Consider the following 19,233-nt stretch of genomic DNA (forward strand, 5'->3'; position numbering starts at 1 on the left):
ACACTCTTAAAATGAGATGTTTCTCAATGACAGGCCTACTTATAAAATTCTTAGCCTCAAGCCAGGAAAAGGTCATGATGTACCCAAAGAAGGTAAAGGCAGGTGATCTCTTGAGTTTGAGGCCAGCCTGCCTGGTCTACAGAGCTATTTTCAGATAAGCTAGGCTACACAGAGAAACTATTTCTAAAACCAAAAAAAAAATTTTTTTTAAAAGATTTATTATATGTAAGTACACTGTAGCTGTCTTCAGACACTCCAGAAAAGGGAGTCATATCTCATTAGGGATGGTTGTGAGCCACCATGTGGTTGCTGGGATTTGAACTCGGACCTTCTGAAGAAGTCAGTGCTCTTAACTGCTGAGCCATCTCACCAGCCCCAAACCAAACATTTTTAAGTCTCTTTTTCACACTGCTGGTTTTTAGTAATTCCAGTACCCTGGAGACTATCAAAAATAAAGCTGGAGAGATCTTGCCAGGTAAGGATGCTGGCTGCCAAACCTCCTGAAGACAGGAGTTGGATCCCTGTGACCCACAGGTTTTCTCCTGGGTGGCATATTCATGTGCACACACTAAGTAGTAAATTAAGAGTTCTTGCCAGGAGACCCTGGCTTTCATTCTCAGATCAGAAACACACACACACACACACACACACACACACACACACACACACACACACACACTCAGCAGTAATGAACAGAAATGTCTCCACAACATCAATTTATTGCTTGTTTTGACATTGATATTCCCAAAGTTTATCTCAAACTCCCTAGTAATGCTCCTTGACAGAAGTCCTGATGAAACTGCTGCAATATTTTATTGCCTTTTATAATTCCTCATTGGTTGATGTTTCCAAGATGTGAGCTGTGTACAGTTAATGATGGACAGCATTGTAACTTCAAAAGGTAGGGAAAACCCCACCATTCTGAGCCTATAAAACCTAGTCCTTGCTACTTTAAGGACATGCCCAGCCTCCCTTTCCCAGATGCAGACTGCAAAAGGAAAACTATTTGCTTAAAATGAAACATCTTTACTGTGTGAGCTTTTACAGATAGATCCCATCTACGGAAGTTTACATTTGTTTTTCATCAACGGAATAATTTCATGTTTTTTTTTGCCCTAAGTACTTTTAGGTGGAAATAACAAAATTAAGAGAAAACAAAACAAAAACCCCATAATCCTGCACTAATAGAGGCGGAACACAAACATCAAACTGATTAGCAAGCACTGAACAGTGAGGCCCAATGCCCTTTGCAGTGTCTTCACTCTAGAGGCTCAGGTAGGTCTGCTTCCCAGGGAATAGCTTGGACTCTCTCATACACAGGCCCTTTGTCATGCCATGTGTCTACAATTAACAGGATGCTGTCACATCTGGTGCGGAACATAGAATACAGTGTATTATAAAACCAAAGCCCAGCTGAGCATGGCTGTACACACATGGTCCCAGTACTCCAGGGGCTGAGACAGGAGGATTAGATTGATTTTGAAGGTGAGCTTGGTCCAAGCAAGATGCTATTTCAATGCCAAAGCTGAAATAAAGGCCTTAAAAAAATGGTCTGATATTGATTGCAACAGGCAGGACTGTTTATTGCTAGGGGGCACAATTTCAGCTCTCACACACATGGATGGTTGAACTGTGTGTGTCCCACATCAACCATGCATAGGCGAATGAGGGAATTCCCCTAAATAATTAAAAAATTCTTTTTTCTCAAACAAGTTATATTCGTATCGGATTGCTTGAGAGAAAAAGCAAAATAAAATGAAATAAAGACCAACCAAACAAAAACACAACACAATACAAAACCTCACATTCTGTCCGTTTTAGGACTTAACAATTATCAGGAAGATCTACTTTTATTATTCTAACTGCAGTGCACAGATAGCCATCAAAGGCCACTTGGGAAAATGGTTTACCTCTTTTTGTGTTCTAACAGAGATGGGAAGCCATCTACTGTACAGCATCGGTCCTTGAGGTGCATTGGGAAGGAAATGGCCCAGTCTTTCCACCAAACAACACACACCTAGTACAACTTATAAACAAAAAGAACACATGATAGAACACATCCCTTGAAACAGGGAACAAAAGATCATTCTGTGGGAGTATCTTTGGACTCTGCATCAGTTTGTTCCAGCTCATCTTCCATGATTCCTGGGATAGCTATGACAGGTGACGTGCTTCCTGCACCTGCTGCTGGCACGGCTGCTTCGCCTCTGGCCTTGTCTTCGATGTTCCTGGTCTCAGATGCTGTTTCACATGTCTGCTCTTCTGGTAGCTTTTCAGTGTGGGGGTCACTGCCGGCTTCTGCTGTGTCCACACGCCCTTCCACTTCCACTAGGACTTCATTACGCTCTGCAGCCGGTTCTCCTTCCCCTTCTACAGCCCTCACTGCTGCTGTGATCACCTCTGCTAAGACTTCTGCAGCTACCTCCTCTGGTGTCTCCTCCTTCTCCTCTCCTACATTTTCATCTCCTTCTGTCTCAAGATCAGTAGTTTCATTGACAAAAGGATCCTCGCCCTGGACACAGAGGAAACACAATCAGCGCCCCAGCCAGGCAGAGACCCAGTTTATGGGCCCTCATTCTTAGGAGGGTCTACAAAGCAGCACACTACACTGGCAGACTGCAGCCTTCGAAGCTTTCAGCTTGGTACATTTACTTAGAATAAGTAAGTATTGTACTTATGACACTTGCCCCCTTCCTCTCCTTGCTCCAATTCTTCCCACGTTCCCCTTCATCCTTTTCAAACCCACAGCCTCTTATCTGTTAACTAGTACACATATTGGGGGTGTTGGGGATTAAATCCAAGTATACACACGCTAAGTTCTGCAGCACTAGTGGCACCCACAGACCCAATTTGAACTTTTTGTACCCTATTTTTATTATGGCTCTGGCTGGCCTCAAAATTCAGTAATCCTCTTGCATCTGGCTCCCAGATGTGTGCCATCACACACTTTTAATTTCATTTACAGGCTTTTTTTTTTGAAAGATTTATTTTATGTGTATGAATACACTGTAGCTGTCAGAAGAAAGCATTGGATCTCATTACAGATGGTTGTGAACCACCATGTGATTGCTGGGACCTCTGGAAGAGCAGTCAGTGCTCTTAACCACTGAGCCATCTCTCCAGCCCTGTTTAATTGTTTGAGACCAGGTATTGATATGTTGCCCTGCTAACCTCAATTTCCTGGGCTGAACTGATTCTCCCATGGCTCCAGAGTAGTTGGAACTACAGGCATGTGTCACTACACTCAGCTTCTCAGCTTGGATGCTTTTTCTTTCTTTTTTTTTTTTTGAGGGGGTAGGGGGTTCAAGACAGGGATTCTCTGGTTGTCCTTGAACTTAGAAATCCACCTGCCTCTGCCTCCCAAGTGCTGGGATTAAAGGCGTGTGCCACCACCGCCCTGCATTATCACCAATACCTGTTCAGTACTCTACAGCTACACAACCATCTTTTTGGAGTGTGTGTTGAGTATTAGTAGCACAAGCAGTGTTCCGACAAACGCCCCCCCCACCCCCGCAAGGCCCACGGCTAAGCACCAAGTCTGTGGAAATCCAAGACTGTCATGGATCAAAACCCGCCTATGTTCTCATCTCTAATTTTTTCAAAACTCAGAAATGCTGAATACTGCACTCTGCCTACACTTATCATACAAACCTCCCATCCCCAAGGCTTTTCTGGTCCATTAGATTCCAAAATACAAACCTTGAGATATTTTTCCAGCATCTTCACTATATGTTTGTTGTTCAAAACACTCTTAGCCACATGGAGACTTGTTTTCTTGAACTGCTCAGCAGCCAACTGCAAAGGCAACCAAAAAAAGGCTTTTTAAAATAGCCAAGAGAAACCAGAAAACTAGCCAGGGTATGCAATGGTTAGTTTAACTGTCAACTTGACACAACCCAACCACCCACTAGTCTCGATGCTGTACTGTCTAGATCAGGCTAGCCTGAATCAGTGGAGTGGCACCAACCCCTGGACTATGTAAGAGAGAACCAGCTAAATACCAAGCACGCATGCATTCATTCTCTCTGCTCCTGACTATGGACATGACAGTTGCTCCAGGTTTCAGCCTTGATTATTTCCTCAAAATGATGTGGTATATAACCTGAAATCATTAGTTAAAGTAAACCCTTTCTTTACTAAGTTGCTTCTGGTCACACACATTAAGAAATAAAACTAGGACACTTCCAAGCTTTCATGACATGCAACTGCCATCTTTATTTTGGAGGAAAATCTCAAAATGCCAAACAGGAAAGAAAAGTACCAGAGAGCCCTTGAAATAAAAGCAGTGCAATTAAGTGGAAAGGTTGTATTATAGGACAAAACCAGGTATGACTCCTAAGACCATGTTCCATGTGCACAGGCAAGGCTAAATAGCACTCAGAGGCATGGTGGTGCTCACCTCTAACTCTGAGTTCAAGGCTAGTCTGGTATACATGGCTAGTTTTATACCAGCCAAAGCTATTTAGTGAGACTGTATCTCAACAACAAACAAAAAGGTAAGTTGTGTGAATTAAACAGGGAAAAACTAAAGTTTTGGGAGGTTATATTGCTTTCATAGTAAATCCCAGCAGAATAAACCAAAACTTCAGACTGCAAGCACTGTGGTGCGAGCCTTTGAGCTCGGCCCCTATAGGGTGAGATCCTGTCTCAAAGAAGCTCGTGAACTACTTGACTGCTTTGAGGCTTATCTTCTCATATACTGACTCCTGGCTTGTAGACTGCTGTTCTGCAGATCTCTGAAAGTCCTAGAAGAACTGGAGAGATGATGGTTCAGTGGCTAAAAACACTTTTTGCTCTTGTAGAGGATCTAGGGTTCATTCCTAGCATCCACATGGCAGCTCCCAATTAGAGTTTCTAACTCCAGTTAAAGGGATCTGGAGCTTTTCTGATATCCATAGGCACCAGACACTTACATGGTACACTGGTAGACAAACAGGCAAAACAACCATACACATTAATTAAAAAAAAAAGCAAGTACTAAGAGATGAGATGCAGCCAGGTAATGGTGCATGCCTTTAATCCCAATACTCAGGAAGCAGAGGCAGATGAATCTCTAAGTTCCAGGACAACCAGGACCACACAGAGAAACCCTGCCTCCCAAAACCCAAAATAAATATTGCATAGGCTTATGCATTCCTACATTTTAGATGACTTACAAGCCTAACAAAATTAGTTGTGCAAACAGCTATAAGGTACTGGTTGGGGAACATTAGAAAGAATTGCAATGCATTCAGTAAAGTTGTAATTCTTAGACCAAGTTTTCAATCTTCAGTTGGTTCAATCTGTGATTGTAGGATTGCAGATAAAGGCCAATTATATCTAAGATCAGACTTCTTATGAAACCAAACAACTCCCACAAACCTATCAACAAAACCTTGGGTTTTTTTTTTTCTCCTTTTTTTATTAGATGTTTTATTTATTTACAACATCTCCTTTCCCAGGTTCCCCTCCAAAAAATAAAAAATAAAAAAATAAAATAAAAAGAATAGAAACTAAAACAAACCCGTTCCCTCCCCCCATCCTACCCACTCCTGCTTACTGGCCCTGGCATTCCCCTACACTGAGGCATAGAACCATCACAGGGCCAAGGTCCTCTCCTCCCATTGATGACCAACTTGGCCATCCTCTACTATACACATGCTGCTGGAGCCATGAGTCCCCCCATGTGTACTCTTTGGATGGAGTTTTAGTCCCTGGGAGTTCTGAGGGTACTAGTTAGCTCATATTGTTGTTCGTCCAAAGGGGCTGCAAGCTCCTTGGTCCTTTCTCTAGCTCCTTCATTGGGGACCCTGTAGGACCCTGTACTCAGTCCAATGGATGGCTGTGAGCCTCTACTTCTGTATTAGTCAGGTACTGTCAGAGCCTCTCAGGAGACAGCTATATCAGGCTCCTGTCATCTAGCACTTGCTGGCATCCACAATAGTGTCTAGATTTGATGATTGAATATGGGAATGATTCCCAGGTGGAGCAGTCTCTGGATTGTCCTTCCTTCAGTCTCTGCTCCATAGTTAGTCTCTATAACTCCTTCCATGGGTATTTTGTTCCCCCTTTTAAGAAGGAACAAAGTATCCACATTTTGGTCTTCCTTCTTTCTGAGTTTCTTATGGTTTGTACTTAAACAAAATCTTGTTAATCCCTAGTTAAATCTTCAGCCTCATCATCAATGGAAGACCAAACCAATACTAAAACACAAGTCAGGGGCTGGTGAGATGGCTCAGTCGTAAAGAGTACTGACTGCTCTTCCAGAGGTCGAGTTCAAATCCCAGCAACCACATGGCGACTCACAACCACTCATAACGAGAAACAAATGAAAAACCTGTGGGCTGGAGTGAGTGGGGCCTGGAGCAAAAGGGAGAGGGGAAGGGGGATGAGAAAAAACCCAAACCACACTGAATTCTGAGTGGTCCTGGTCTCACCTTACTGAAGTCCAAGTTTTCAGCAGCTGGAAACTTAACTCTGATTTGTAGAAAACAGTTTCAATCCAGAATTTCAGCTACTATATATAGTATACTATATATATATGGCCAATCTGCACACCAAATTTCTGTGTTTTCCCTTCTCTCTCTCTCTTTTTTTTTTTGGTTTTTTCGAGACAGGGTTTCTCTGTGTAGCCTTGGCTGTCCTGGAACTCACTCTGTAGACCAGGCTGGCCTCGAACTCAGAAATCCCACCTGCCTCTGCCTCCAGAGTGCTGGGATTTAAGGCGTGCGCCACCACCGCCCAGCTTCCCTTCTCTTTTTAAGTACCTTTAGTACTTGGGAGGCAGAGGGAGAGGCCAGCTAGGGCTACATACTGAGAACAAGGAGAGAGAAGAGGGGATGAAAGCCGGCCTCTCAACGCAGCCTCCAGGTAGGTGAGAATCAGAGATACATTCCACCAAGTGCAACCGCATTTTGACGGACTCTGAAGTGAAGGCAAGACCTGATAGAATGCGAGCACTCCTAATACAACATACAAGGGTCTGAGGTCATCCCAGGAGCCAGCCTGCATCAAAAGAAGACTTACCCTTCGATTATGGTTGTGGTCCACGGAATGCAGATGCCGCTGGAGGAGCTGGTGCTGTGCGGGAATGAGCATGTCACAGGCCAGGCAATGCGCGGCTTCTATCTTTTTGAAGAAATGCTCCTGGCCAATCCCTGGAATGGAACCCAACAAATAGCTTTCCTCCTCCTCTCCAGACAAGCACTAACACAGAGACCTCCACCTGGACCACGCTGCCTCCCTCTTCTCCCTCTAGGGTATCTTTAGGACAGAAGGAGAGAAGCTGGAGACCTGCCCCACTGTGAGGAATGTTTTGTTTTGTCCACACCTCATCCTTGCAGCTATGTCTACACCAGGAGAGAACTGCTAGATTGCGTCACATCCCACTGATGGGCTGTCAACACAGCTGTGCTCTCACCTCACTGCATACAGGGCTTCTTTCCACTAAGTGCTTTCCCACAGCATTCGGCCTCACATTTTTTGGTAGCCCTTAACTAGCACTGCTTGTTTTTGTTTAGTTTTTTGAGATAGGGTCTCACTATGTAGCCCTAGGTATCCTGTGCCTTGTTCTGTAGAAAAGGTTGTCCTTGAACTCAGAGACTCACCTGCCTCCCCTCCTAAGTGCTGGGATTAAAGTGCTGCCACCATTTGGCTGTTTAATTAAAAAAAAAAAAAAAAAGTCTTATTTTATATGTACAGTTTGCTTGCACATGTCTGCTCACCACATGTGCTTGTTGCTCAAGGGGGTCAGAATAGGGCATTGTATCCCCTAAAACTGGGGTTACAGACAGTTGTGAGCTGCTACGTTGGTGCTGGGAATCAAATTCAAAAACTGTAGGAGACCAGCCAGAGCTCCTAAGAGCTGTTTTGTTTTGTTTTGTTTTTTAATGGTGTGGGGATTAAACAAACTCTGACCTCATAAATGTTAAGTACTGTAATATATGGAACTATATAGGGCTGGCAAGATGATTCAGCAGGTGAGAGCACTGACTGCTCTTCCGAAGGTCCTGAGTTCGGATCCCAGCAACCACGTGGTGGCTCACAACTACCCGTAATGAGATCTGACGCCCTCTTCTGGTGCATCTGAAGACAGCTACAGTGTATTATGCCAGAGCAAGTGGGGGCCATCTGTACAGCTACAGTGTACTCATACACATAAAATAAATAAAAAACTATATAAACCTTTGCATTGTCTTCTTTTTCAATCTATTTTATGTGTGTTGATATTTTGCCAGTATTCATGTCTATGTGGACAAAACAGGGCATTGGATTCCCTGGGACTGAAGCCATAGATGACCATGAGCTGCAGTGTGGTAATAACAATCAAACGCAGCCGGGTGGTGGTGGCACATGCCTTTAATCCCAGCACTTGGGAGGCAGAGGCAGGCAGATTTCTGAGTTTGAGGCCAGCTTGGTGTATACACAGTGAGTTCTAGGACAGCTAAGGCTATACAGAGAAACCCTGTCTCAAAAAACAAAAACAAAAAGCAAAACAAAACAAAACAACAACAAAAAGCAATCGAGCAGGAGCCTCCAGGAGTTGCATTCTATACCTGGACACTGGATCACAACTTACCTTTGAATGGATCTGGTTTGGGTTTAGGGCTCTCCTTCTCTAACAACTCCTGACGCCGTTTCTCAATTTTCTTATTCCTGTTTATGATGTACTCCTAGAAGGATTGAGAGATAGCACCAAATTAAATGTCAACACACTACACTGGGCACTTCTCAACTGCAGAGTGAGACAAGGTGCTACTGTGGGCAAAACCTGCTGTGGTCAGAGAGCTATTATCACTCTGATACAGGAACATGTACAGTAGTTTCAATTTGGGAAAAGAAATTGTATCATGTTTAGGCCTCTCATTCCTCTTAAGCCTCCCTAAAGGGTCCTTATACTTTCAGGGCTACCTACAAACACAGTTGCATACTTTACCTGGAGAAATTCTACTGTCTTGTCGGGCAGTTTGGTACTTATAAATCGCAAAGTCTCTTTGTGAAATTTACTTTGCAGATGCTTTTGAATTTCTTCGTCTTCAAAGCTACGAAACTTGCATACAGAACAGGCAAACTGAATCCTAGAGAGAACATAGAAAGAAGTGGTAATACAGAGATCACCAGCTCATCTTTGGGTACAGAAATGCAAAACAACCAGGATTAGTCTTGTCCTTGAAAGAGCCAAGGAGAGCCTTTTATGGTTTCAGTCTCTCGGGTGTTGAGCCTTTAAGGCCAATGAGGAAACAGCACCAGATGGAAGGATCTACGCCTTAAGACAGGAGTTAGAGTCTGGAAAACTGCTCAGCAACTGCTGCCAAGCTTAGACCTGCACCATCTACAGGTGGAAAAAGAGGACAAATTCCTTCACACTTCGTTTTGACCTTCATCAGCATGCAGTGGTAGCAGTGGCAGATGTGTACTCATTCACATAAAAAAAGACCTCTGTGTAAACACATGCCCCACCCCTTAAGAAATGAAAAATTTAAGTCATTTGGTCCGGGGAAATGGCTCCATAGGTAAGAGGACTTGTTATGTAAGGATAATGACAAAAAGCAAGATTCTCATATAGCCAGTAGCTTCTTTATCATGAGGGACAGTTCCATGATGGAGTCAAGAGAGTCACCATACGGGCCTGGCATTTTAGCATTCTTGTGTGATATAAAATCTGGCCAGCAGAATAACTTATACATGTATTCTCACTCTGCTGAACCCCAGAGATTGTCTAGATTTGGACAGGGAATCAAGACACCCTTTTAGCAGCTCTACTGGATGAAGAGCACTTTCTGGGAGGTTAAATGCCAAGGCAGCAGACAGTAGTAGATCACTTAGGCCAGCTGAGGAGCCAAGAGAGCTCCCAGTTCTGGCATTCAGGCTCTAATTCCAAAAGTGAGGAAAGATGGTAGTCTCAGAAGTGGATTCTCCAAGCAAAATTACATCCATCTTCCACACACTTCTCTAAGCTGTATCTTCCATTACCCTGGCTAAGGTTTTTTTTTTTTTTTGGTTTTGAGACAGGGATAGCCCTGGCTGGCCTCGAACTCTGAAATCCTACTGCCTCTGCCTCCCAAGTGCTGGGATTAAAGGCGTGCACAACCACTGCCTGGCAAGATTTTTTTTAAGATTTAATTATTATTATATCTAAGTACACTGTAGTTGTCTTCAGACACACCGAAAGAGGGTGCCAGATCTCATTACGGATGATTGTGAACTACCATGTGGTTTCTGAGATTTGAACTCAGGATCTTTAGAAGAGCAGTCAGTGTTCTTAACTGCTGAGCCATCTCTCCAGCCCCATGGCTAAGATTTCTTGACAGCTGGAGTTATAAAAGCTCCTATGCATTACAGAGGGAGGGTCTGACAGTGCCCAGACCCAACTGCTTTCGGTGGGGGAATCTTTCCTTGGCCCTGACAGCCTGCCTGCCTCACCTCACTAGCCCCTCACCTGTCAGCAGCGCGGTCCCGCATCCTGTCTCTCCTCCTCTGTTTCTCCCGTCTCTTCTTCACATCCTCATCCTCGTCCTCCTTTTCTCCTGTAACAGAAAAGTCCCCTCGAGACACTGAGGAGCCTGCTGGAGAGGTCAGCTCCAGGGCCAAGTTGGATGCTGCAGCTTGGCAGCCACACCCTGTGCCCAGCTTCCATACTTTTGTGGTAGGGCTAGGATACCCCAAGGCACCGAGGAGCTGTTAGAGGTTCCTGATGTACCAGGACCTTTGAAGAGAACCCAGAGGAGTTGCCTCACTCCTTCCATGGCCTGATGGGCAGAGGCCCATCCCACTCATGGCCACCTACTCTGTCCTGTCCCAGGCTGCTCGACCAATATAGCACTTTGTTATTGGCTCTTCTCTGCAAATACCCACACAGAGGCAGCAGCTGGAAAGTCTTGGGAAATACACAAAGCTGCACTGCCACCCTCCATCCCACCTCTAGGTGGGCTGTGGTGACTGTCCTGTTGGCTTCACCTAAGCTAGGGACTCAGCAGGTCTGACAGTCCTTGCTGGCCCGATCTCTAGCTTCCACTCACAAAACCAACAATCTCGGACTTTCCCAAAGCCAGGTGGGAAACAATCCTAGACACAAAAATGGGAAGAGACCAACTGGTCCTCCCATCTACTCCCAGGACAGCCCTGTGGCCAGCATCTCAGCATGAGACCACGCCAGAGCCCCAGGCTCAGGGCTAGGGCTGGATGCTGAAAAAAGGTTGGATAAGCATCTGAACTGTAACCCCTACCCCTGATGCCAGTCCCGAGACTGTCCCACGAAGATGGCGACCGGCGTGCGCTGCTCAGAAGCCTCTCAAAAGGACGTGTGGGACTTTTGGCAAGAGGTCACTGCCTGAAACTATGACTGCTGTTTAATAGCAAAGTCATCCCGGTTGGGTAGCAGGACCTGTGCGCAACAAACATGTCACCTTTGCTTTAGCATTTGCCCGGCTGCATGAACTGCTGGATGCTGGGGGTGATCCCGCGCTGGGACAAAATGTGTAGGATGGGGGACATCTGAGGGCTAGCTAACCTGAGAACCTTAGAGGAGCCAAAGGCCTTCTGATTACAAGGGATAAGGGTTAGCCTGTGATCTTTGAGAGTAACCAGCTAAGGCAGGTCCACACAACAGGGAGAAAGACAAGTGGTTGCTGGGTGAGCCTAAGGCCTTGCTGCTCAGGCTTATTCTCACCCTTGGGGTATATATAACCTTTGCTCACCTCTTAGGTCTCTTGCCCTAGAACTAACAAGACCTGTTCAGTGATAACTGTCTTTAGATATGGGCCTGAATACAAGGTCAACCATAGTAGGTATTTTCTTTCTGTCCGTAAGTACTGAAGCTGCCAGTATTTCTGACAGAGGCCAGGGTACAAAACTGAGGCTCACAACTGAGAAAAAGGGGGAAAAAAAAACCCCAAAACCAACAATAACAAAAATACTCATTGTGGGAATAAAGAAGATGGGACAGAATATGGGAATAGAAAAGGGACCTCTTTCTCTTCAGATTTCTGAACCCCCTTTCCTAACACGGGCATCGCAGATACCCACAGCTGGGCTTCCTACCTCCTACAACTTGTATCTACTGAGGCAAAGGAACTCCTTTCAAGCAAATCTTGCCCCGAACATTGGAACCAAGTTTTGAGGATAGTTCCCATAGTGTGGGTCCACTGCGCAGCTGCAGCTCCTCTGCCATGAACCATGGAGTTCTCCATGCAAAGTCTGTTTTGCTCAGAAGCTGGTTGGGAGCTGGGCAATGAGTGTGGGTCAGATAAAGAAAGGCTACAAAAGATACTGGGCAACGCCTACCTCTCTGCTTCCTGGGGTCACAGAATTCATCCTCCTGAAAAAGGGGAAATATAATGTCAGGCAGTGAGGTGGAAGTTCCAGAGTTCTAACCAGTACGTGGCCTGCTATGGCACTGGGAAATGAGGCAGCACCAAGAAACCTGAAGCAAGCCGGGCAGATTTCTGAGTTCAAGGCCAGCCTGGTCTACAGAGTGAGTTCCAGGACAGTCAGGGCTACACAGAGAAACCCTGTCTCGAAAACCAAAAAAAAAAAAAAAAAAAAAAAAAAAAAAGAAACCTGAAGCAAAGAGGAGAGCGTGCATGCCCTATTCTAATTCATTGCTATTAGAAGACCATAAAGGTAATTCTTTTTTTCTACAGTGACCAACTCGGTTCTCTTCAAAGTGACAGAACCTGCCCAGTAGCAAAGGCATCCAATATAGTTCTGTATCATAGAAAAAGAGATTATCCACTGGCAGGGGGAATTGCTCCAGTCTGGGATATTCTATTCTAGCACTGATTGGAAACAGGCTTTCCCAAATTTCTAAGTATGTGTTCAGCATAATAACAAATTAGTATAAATAGAGATCCTAGGATTATCTAGGCAGAGTCAATGTCCTGGGCAGGTCTAAGAGATCTGCAGAGACTTCCAGCCTCAAGAACCACTTCAACTGAATGGGGAGCAAGAAAGATTCTTAGAAAAGCTTCGAAGTTGTTGCTGGTAGGTAGCACTTGGAGAGCATGGCTCAAGGTTTGGATTCTACCACCTGGCGCCCAAAGAGAAAGCTATTCAAGATCTGCCAGCCCACCCTCACCTGGCTCTGCGCCTGACCATTAGAAGTACCCAGAGGAAACTTCCTGACACCTTGTGCATTCCTCAGGCCTTTGCTGACACTCCCCAGTGACTGGGTATCAGGACAAGAGGCCAGACAGCGCCAGCAGCACTCTGCAGAGCCCCACCATTAGAAGGCTAGACTCAGCACTTGTAAGGCAAGGAAATGGTTTGGGAGCTTTAAGAAGGAGAAACAGTGGATGATATATATCCCTGGGAGACCTGCTCTTTTCAGAAGGGGAACAGAAGGAATAGATCTGGGGAAGAGGAGAGGAGGATGGGGGGGACTGAGAGGGAAGAGAAACTTCCTTTGGGATATAATGTATGAGAGAAGAATTAAAAACAAGCAAACTCAAAAACAAAACAGTTGTTATAGGATGCACACAAAAGGTATGCGGTTGACAAGCCAAACAGCTATTTTCACCTCTGTAAGGAAAAATAAGACAGAAGCAAGCAAGCCCAGAGACAATCTGTGAAGGTGAAACTTACCCCCCTGAATTCTTCATCCCCTGACCGTAAGTCACCACCTCCATCATCTGGCAGACACAGGGAACAGCAGTGTTAGCCCTTAGGTGGATGGTTCCCAGAGCATTTCCACATCCCCAAACTCAGTGACCAGACTAACCAAACAATGCCACCTCAATCCAAGCAGGCAAGTGACTCACATCACACCCACCCAGCTCAGTGATTCCCAGAGCATACCGTTTTCAGACAGATCTCCTTCACTGTCAGCACGGGCCAGCTTGGCATCAGGTTCTTCATACAATGGGAACTGCTTCCGCTTCCTGCCCATGTTGTCTGGTCCAAAGCGTTCAAACCCTCTCCTTCTGGGCTACAGACACAAACACATGTCATATACTGCTAACCCGGGCCTGTAAGATGCCCCACAAGTAAAGAGCAGCACTTGTGAAAAACTAAGGCAGGAAAAAAAGTCTTCAAAAAAGCGAGAGACTATAACAGGAGTCCAAAAGCCCACGAGGGAGCCAGACACACCAAGTCACACAAATGTGTGACTCTACTGCTGTGAAGTATCTACTACAACAGGTCAACCCCAGGGCTAGAGAACAGATGAGCTGATGGAGACATCCAACCAAGTGGTGTAAACTTACTGAAAGTGGAACTGCACACTTGGGAAGTGAGGGCATCTTACAGTATACAACTTTTACCTCAACAAAGCTGTTAGGAAGAGAAGGCAGGAAGGCCTGACAGAACTTGGTGAACTTACCCAATCCCGTATCCGAGTCTGGGACCGGCCACATCCATAAGGCATGGTGCCACCAAAACCGCCCACCCCCTGCATGCCCATCATGCTGTAGTCGGGGGCCATGGACTGGGAGAAGAGGGAAGGAGGTGGCCTGTTGGTGGAGGGCCCACCTAGACCACGTCCACCCATGTAGTTCAGCTCATTCCAGGGAGTGGATAAGGGCTCCGAGGCTGCGGGTGGCATAAAGGGGTCACTACGTATGAAGGTGCTGGAGTTGCTCCGGTCCTGGAAGCGGCCCTGGCCCCGGCCCCTGAAGAAACCATCAAGGGAGCCCCGCTCTGGGGCTGGGTCCCGACAGTCATTGAATGTCCCACCAAAGCTACCATTGCGGTCAGCCCCCAAGTCAAAGTCATAATCGTAACTGTAGCCAGGGCGGTAGGGATTATGCTCAGGTACACAGGGCCTGGAGTCGTAGGACTCGTATGGCTGGAAGCGGAAGGAGCTGCAAAGGAAATATACAGCCCATTAGGAGCAGCCTAAGCCATGCAGGCTACCCAGTAATCTGCCCCCAGCCCTAACTGTACACTAAGGTGATCCTCTTACATTCAGAACAAGAAACAAACCCACCCAGTATCTACCTAAATGCCCAGAAGGCAAACTAGCCTAAGAACACTCATTCAAACAGTGCTAACAAAGAATCTTTGGTTTATGGGTAGTTTAGGAAAACTTCAGTGAAGCCCTCCCACAGGGTCCAACTCCAGCCTAACACAGGAACAGGAAAGAAGGCTTTCTAAATAAGTTGGTACCCACTCCCATGATTCCAGAAAGGGGTTCCACCAGCAAAGGTTGAAGGCCATAATCACCTGTCTCGGTCCTGCATGCCCTCCCCACTGCTGCTGATCCCACCCCTGCCTCCTTCCTTGGACAACATGTCCAAACGTTGATTGATCTTGGCAATGAGCGAGTCAGAGTTGTCGGTACATGGCTCTGGGGCAAAAGAGGCCACATGCATGGCAGAGCTCCCAGCTGCCAGGCCACCATCACTGGTCTTGGTGGCCTCCCATGAGGTTGGGCCATAACTATAGGGTGTTCCTGCAGGGACACTGGTGTTCTGGGCGTTGTAGTAGTTGTAGTTTTCATAACCTATCAGAAGAAAGAAGAACCATGTTAGGCCTTAGAACATGAGGCTAGCCATGACATTCTTGTCTGCGGGAATAATCTCTGTCCACCAAGAAGGAAAAAGTTATAGAACTAAGCATTACCAACATCATACCACAATACACATGTGATCAAGAACAGAGAGACAGGTGGCCACAGGTTGTAGTAGCAGGTTTTCTTTAAGAGACAGAAGGACTTGTTTCCTAATCAAAGCCAGAGGTGGCTAAGAACCTCAGAATAGCAATTCCAGCTACTGACAAAAACATCTGAAAACTGTTCCTGCAATCCTGTATCCACAATCCCTCCCGGACAAGTTCAAACTCCCCTTCAGGTCAGCCTAGCTCTGGCATGCCTCAGGGCCCAGTGCTCCGGCAGCTTTATTTTCCATACAATCAACAGAACTGTGTGCACAGCTAGGATGGGGGGATGGGGACCTGTACCTCAGCCCCTCTGGATAGCTGTTTAAAAACTCACTTGCCCACCTCAAGATCCCTTTCAGAAGCTCTTACCTTGCCAGCTGGTCATACCACTTCCATATGTACCTTAGGAAAAACAAAAACACATAAGCACCTCAATGCTAGAGTTACCTAAGAACAGCTGCCACCTCACTGCACCAGAAGACAGGGTGTGACTGGTGGTGGCAGTGGTCCTTAGCATGCTCAAGTTTAACAGAATGGGTACAAAGCACCATTGACATTTCTCTCCCGGGCAAGCCTGACTTCTCTCATGAAAGCTAAGAAAAGAAAGGTACACAGTAATTCCTAAGATGGTGGTCTACACTACAATATCAACTGAGAGGACAGTCTGGCCTGGACCTTAGATCCCCCACCTAGTTATTTCCAATCATACCTAAGGCATCAGTTGGAAAAAAAAAATCACATTCTCAACTGAACAAGAGCATATTATGTGGCATAGGTATCTTGAAGACCTCCTCATGGGGCACACAGTGATACACAAAAAAGTGGCTTGCCTCCAATGATGCTAGGGGTTTGGCCTGGGACTGGAAAACAAGGGAAGCCTTTGTCCCCTGGAATGGGGCTGAGTGGGGAGGCAGGTTCTAGACTCGGAAAACAAGGGTGAACAAAAGCCCAGGCTGGGCGGTGGTGGCGCACGCCTTTGATCCCAGCACTTGGGAGGCAGAGGCAGGCAGATTTCTGAGTTCAAGGTCAGCCTGGTCTACAGAGTGAGTTCCAGGACAGCCAGGGCTATACAGAGAAACCCTGTCTCAAAAAACCAAAAACCAAAACCAAACCAAACCAAACAAACAAACAAAAAACAAAAAAAGGTTTTATCTCTCTAAATGGTCACAAGAAAAGTACCACAAAACAAATGCTCCATAGTATATGATAAACATAACAGGAATATACAATTTGTATATACAGGCTAACAGGAATGGATGGGTGCTATTGAGGCTCAATCCTGGAGCCCCTTGCATGTTAAATATACAATCTACTGAGTTCCTTTCAGATTTTAAAAAAGTGTGGCGGTGGGATAGTAGAGTGATGCACGGAGTATTCTGTTTACTAAAAGGCAAAATGTACCCTGGTGAAGGCAGATGCTGGGCTCTACTACAGAGGGCCGTGCAGTGGAGAAAACCCACAATCCAACCCACTAAGCAGGAACCACTTACCCTGGGCGTTGGCAGGTCCAGCACTCCATGCCCCATAGCCTGTGAAAAGATTGTGTGTCAAGACTCTACCCTACCTCAAGAAAATGAGGGTTGTGATAATACCCAAAGTGTCAACTTACAATGCAATCTAGCACACCTTCATCCTCCAAGAATTGCCCCCACCCCCAAATGCACTCAAACCATCACACTTTACCTGGCTGAGCTGTCAATCAAAGCAAAAAAGGGGAAGGGAACCAAGTTTGGAGGACACAAGACACAGCATTAGGTCACAGTGCCCACTCCACTGGCCACATAAGTGGGAAAACTCCGAGTACTGCCAGAAATGCCACAAAACTGGGAAATTAAGCTGGGAATTTGACAACATAAACATTAGGGTCTGCTTCCATGTAACTAAACACTCAACGCTCTAGGCTTTCAAGCCTCCACCTGACCTTCGAATCCATCTCCTACAACACCCCTCTGAACAGAAGGGGGATTACATTCTCTTCGTTTGTGTTCCTGGAGCCTAGTACATAAATTGAAACAGTGGCACAGTCCCAGGCTGTCAAATGACTTCACTTTGATAGGGTGAATGGTTATCTCCCTTTCCAGAATATCCCAAACCCATCACTCTAACATAGTCCCTTAACTGTGTTGACAGGCACTCAGCAAGTACCGCCATACCTAACTGCCACTTAGGGAGTGCCACCAGGGAGGCTGCACACACTCTAACTGCATCTGTAAAGTTATTAGCAGGTAGAAAGTGGGAGTCACCACGAAATTCCCTGACCCAAGGAAGTATTAAAGCAGGGTTGTGACAGGTATCTGGTGGAAAGGCTAAGAATGGAAGACATAGATCTAGGATCCCAAAGGCAGAGAGTGGTAGGCTGTCCCTGAAGATACTCAAGCACACGTGTTTATCACATCTCAGGCCTCTCTGGGCAAGTCCAGTTCTAGGGATCTTGTTATTCTGCTGCCTCTCAAGACCCCTTCCTCAGGGGCCAGAAGCCACTGACCACTCCCTGTGCTCACTTCCAACCCCATTCCACATGTTCCAACTATCTCACGTAGATACATTTCCGTACAGAGTCAAGGCCTCCTAGGAGATTAAAAGCAGATAGCTCGAGAAGCGAAGCCTAACTGCAAAAAGATGCTGAAGGTTAGGTTAGGAAAGGTAACGTTCCCACTTCCGCAGACCCCTGGATCCCTCCAGGCCATTGTAATGTTACAGTCAAGAATTCCAGTCCCTCAGGCAGCACACCTCCCACGGGCACCACACGCCGCATACACTGCAGAGACCCAGCCAGGTTATCCCGAAGAGCTGCACCGGGGGTTGCCGCAGTGCACGGCTGGGCTGATCGCGCGCTGCCCGTAAGTCTTCAGGAAAACCAGCCCAGTGCATATGAGCTCGCAAGGACGACCTGCTGAGGATGAGCTCTGAGACTCTTTCCTCGCCACGGCCGCCGCGACCCGGCCGGACCTCACCCCCCTGCCTTCCCCCAGCGCTCGTTTTAGCCCCGCCCTTGGGACCGCCATTTTGTGGCGTCTTCGGAAGAGAAGGCGGGACTGAGGCCGCCCGGGTCCTCGGGTCCCGGCAGCGATGAAAGCCACTCGGCTTGCACGGTGAAAGCGGTCCAGGGCGCATCCAGAAACCCGCCACAGCGTCGGCCTCCGCGCCTCATCCGCACCCCCCGCCCCGAGTCCTACCGGCCAATCCACACGCGGCGCCTCGGGAACGATTGCGCAGAAGCCCAATAAGGGAAGCGCGCGCGTCCGGGCCGACTGTACACAGAACCGGGCTGTGGCAAGTGCGTTCCGGCTGCAAGCTAAGCCCGAATACCACATGCAGCACGGTCTCCCGTGGCTGCAGAATAGCCCAATACTAACCTCCGTAGCCTTGCTCCATGTCTTCGACGCGACCCCACAGCAAAGCCTTTTCTTAGATTCGCTTAGAACGCATGCGTTCAACGTGCTGTCTGCTACTGGAAGAAGAAGAGCGTACGTCTCTCCTTCTGGGCGCTACCATTGGTTGCTCAGTGGGCCCGCCCCCGCCGACCCGCCTAGCCTTCCGGGTTGCAAATCTACAGCATCTCGGGAGTTGTGCCTCAAGGGTAAGCTAGTGCGCAGGAGCGTTCCGGTCCGCGCACGCGTGAGCTGTTCCAGCGCGTTAACCCGCGCGCAGACGCACTTA

The 19,233-nt window shown here is 46.8% G+C and overlaps 1 protein-coding gene across 1 annotated transcript; it reads right to left on the bottom strand.

Moving 5' to 3' along the window:
• Positions 1-701: 701 nt before the first annotated feature.
• Akap8 (A-kinase anchoring protein 8) lies at positions 702-19,055 on the bottom strand. The gene is made up of 14 exons (XM_031350422.1): positions 18,930-19,055; positions 17,064-17,102; positions 15,943-15,975; positions 15,139-15,418; positions 14,297-14,777; positions 13,774-13,903; positions 13,561-13,607; positions 12,262-12,295; positions 10,418-10,505; positions 8,915-9,056; positions 8,558-8,651; positions 7,006-7,136; positions 3,700-3,795; positions 702-2,512 (listed from the first exon to the last, which is right to left on the bottom strand). The coding sequence occupies exons 1-14, from the start codon at positions 18,946-18,948 to the stop codon at positions 2,084-2,086; spliced, it is 2,043 nt and encodes a 680-aa protein (XP_031206282.1). The 5' UTR covers positions 18,949-19,055; the 3' UTR covers positions 702-2,083.
• Positions 19,056-19,233: the final 178 nt, after the last annotated feature.

This window comes from Mastomys coucha, unplaced genomic scaffold (genome assembly GCF_008632895.1).
Source record: "Mastomys coucha isolate ucsf_1 unplaced genomic scaffold, UCSF_Mcou_1 pScaffold4, whole genome shotgun sequence".
NCBI lineage: Eukaryota > Metazoa > Chordata > Mammalia > Rodentia > Muridae > Mastomys > Mastomys coucha.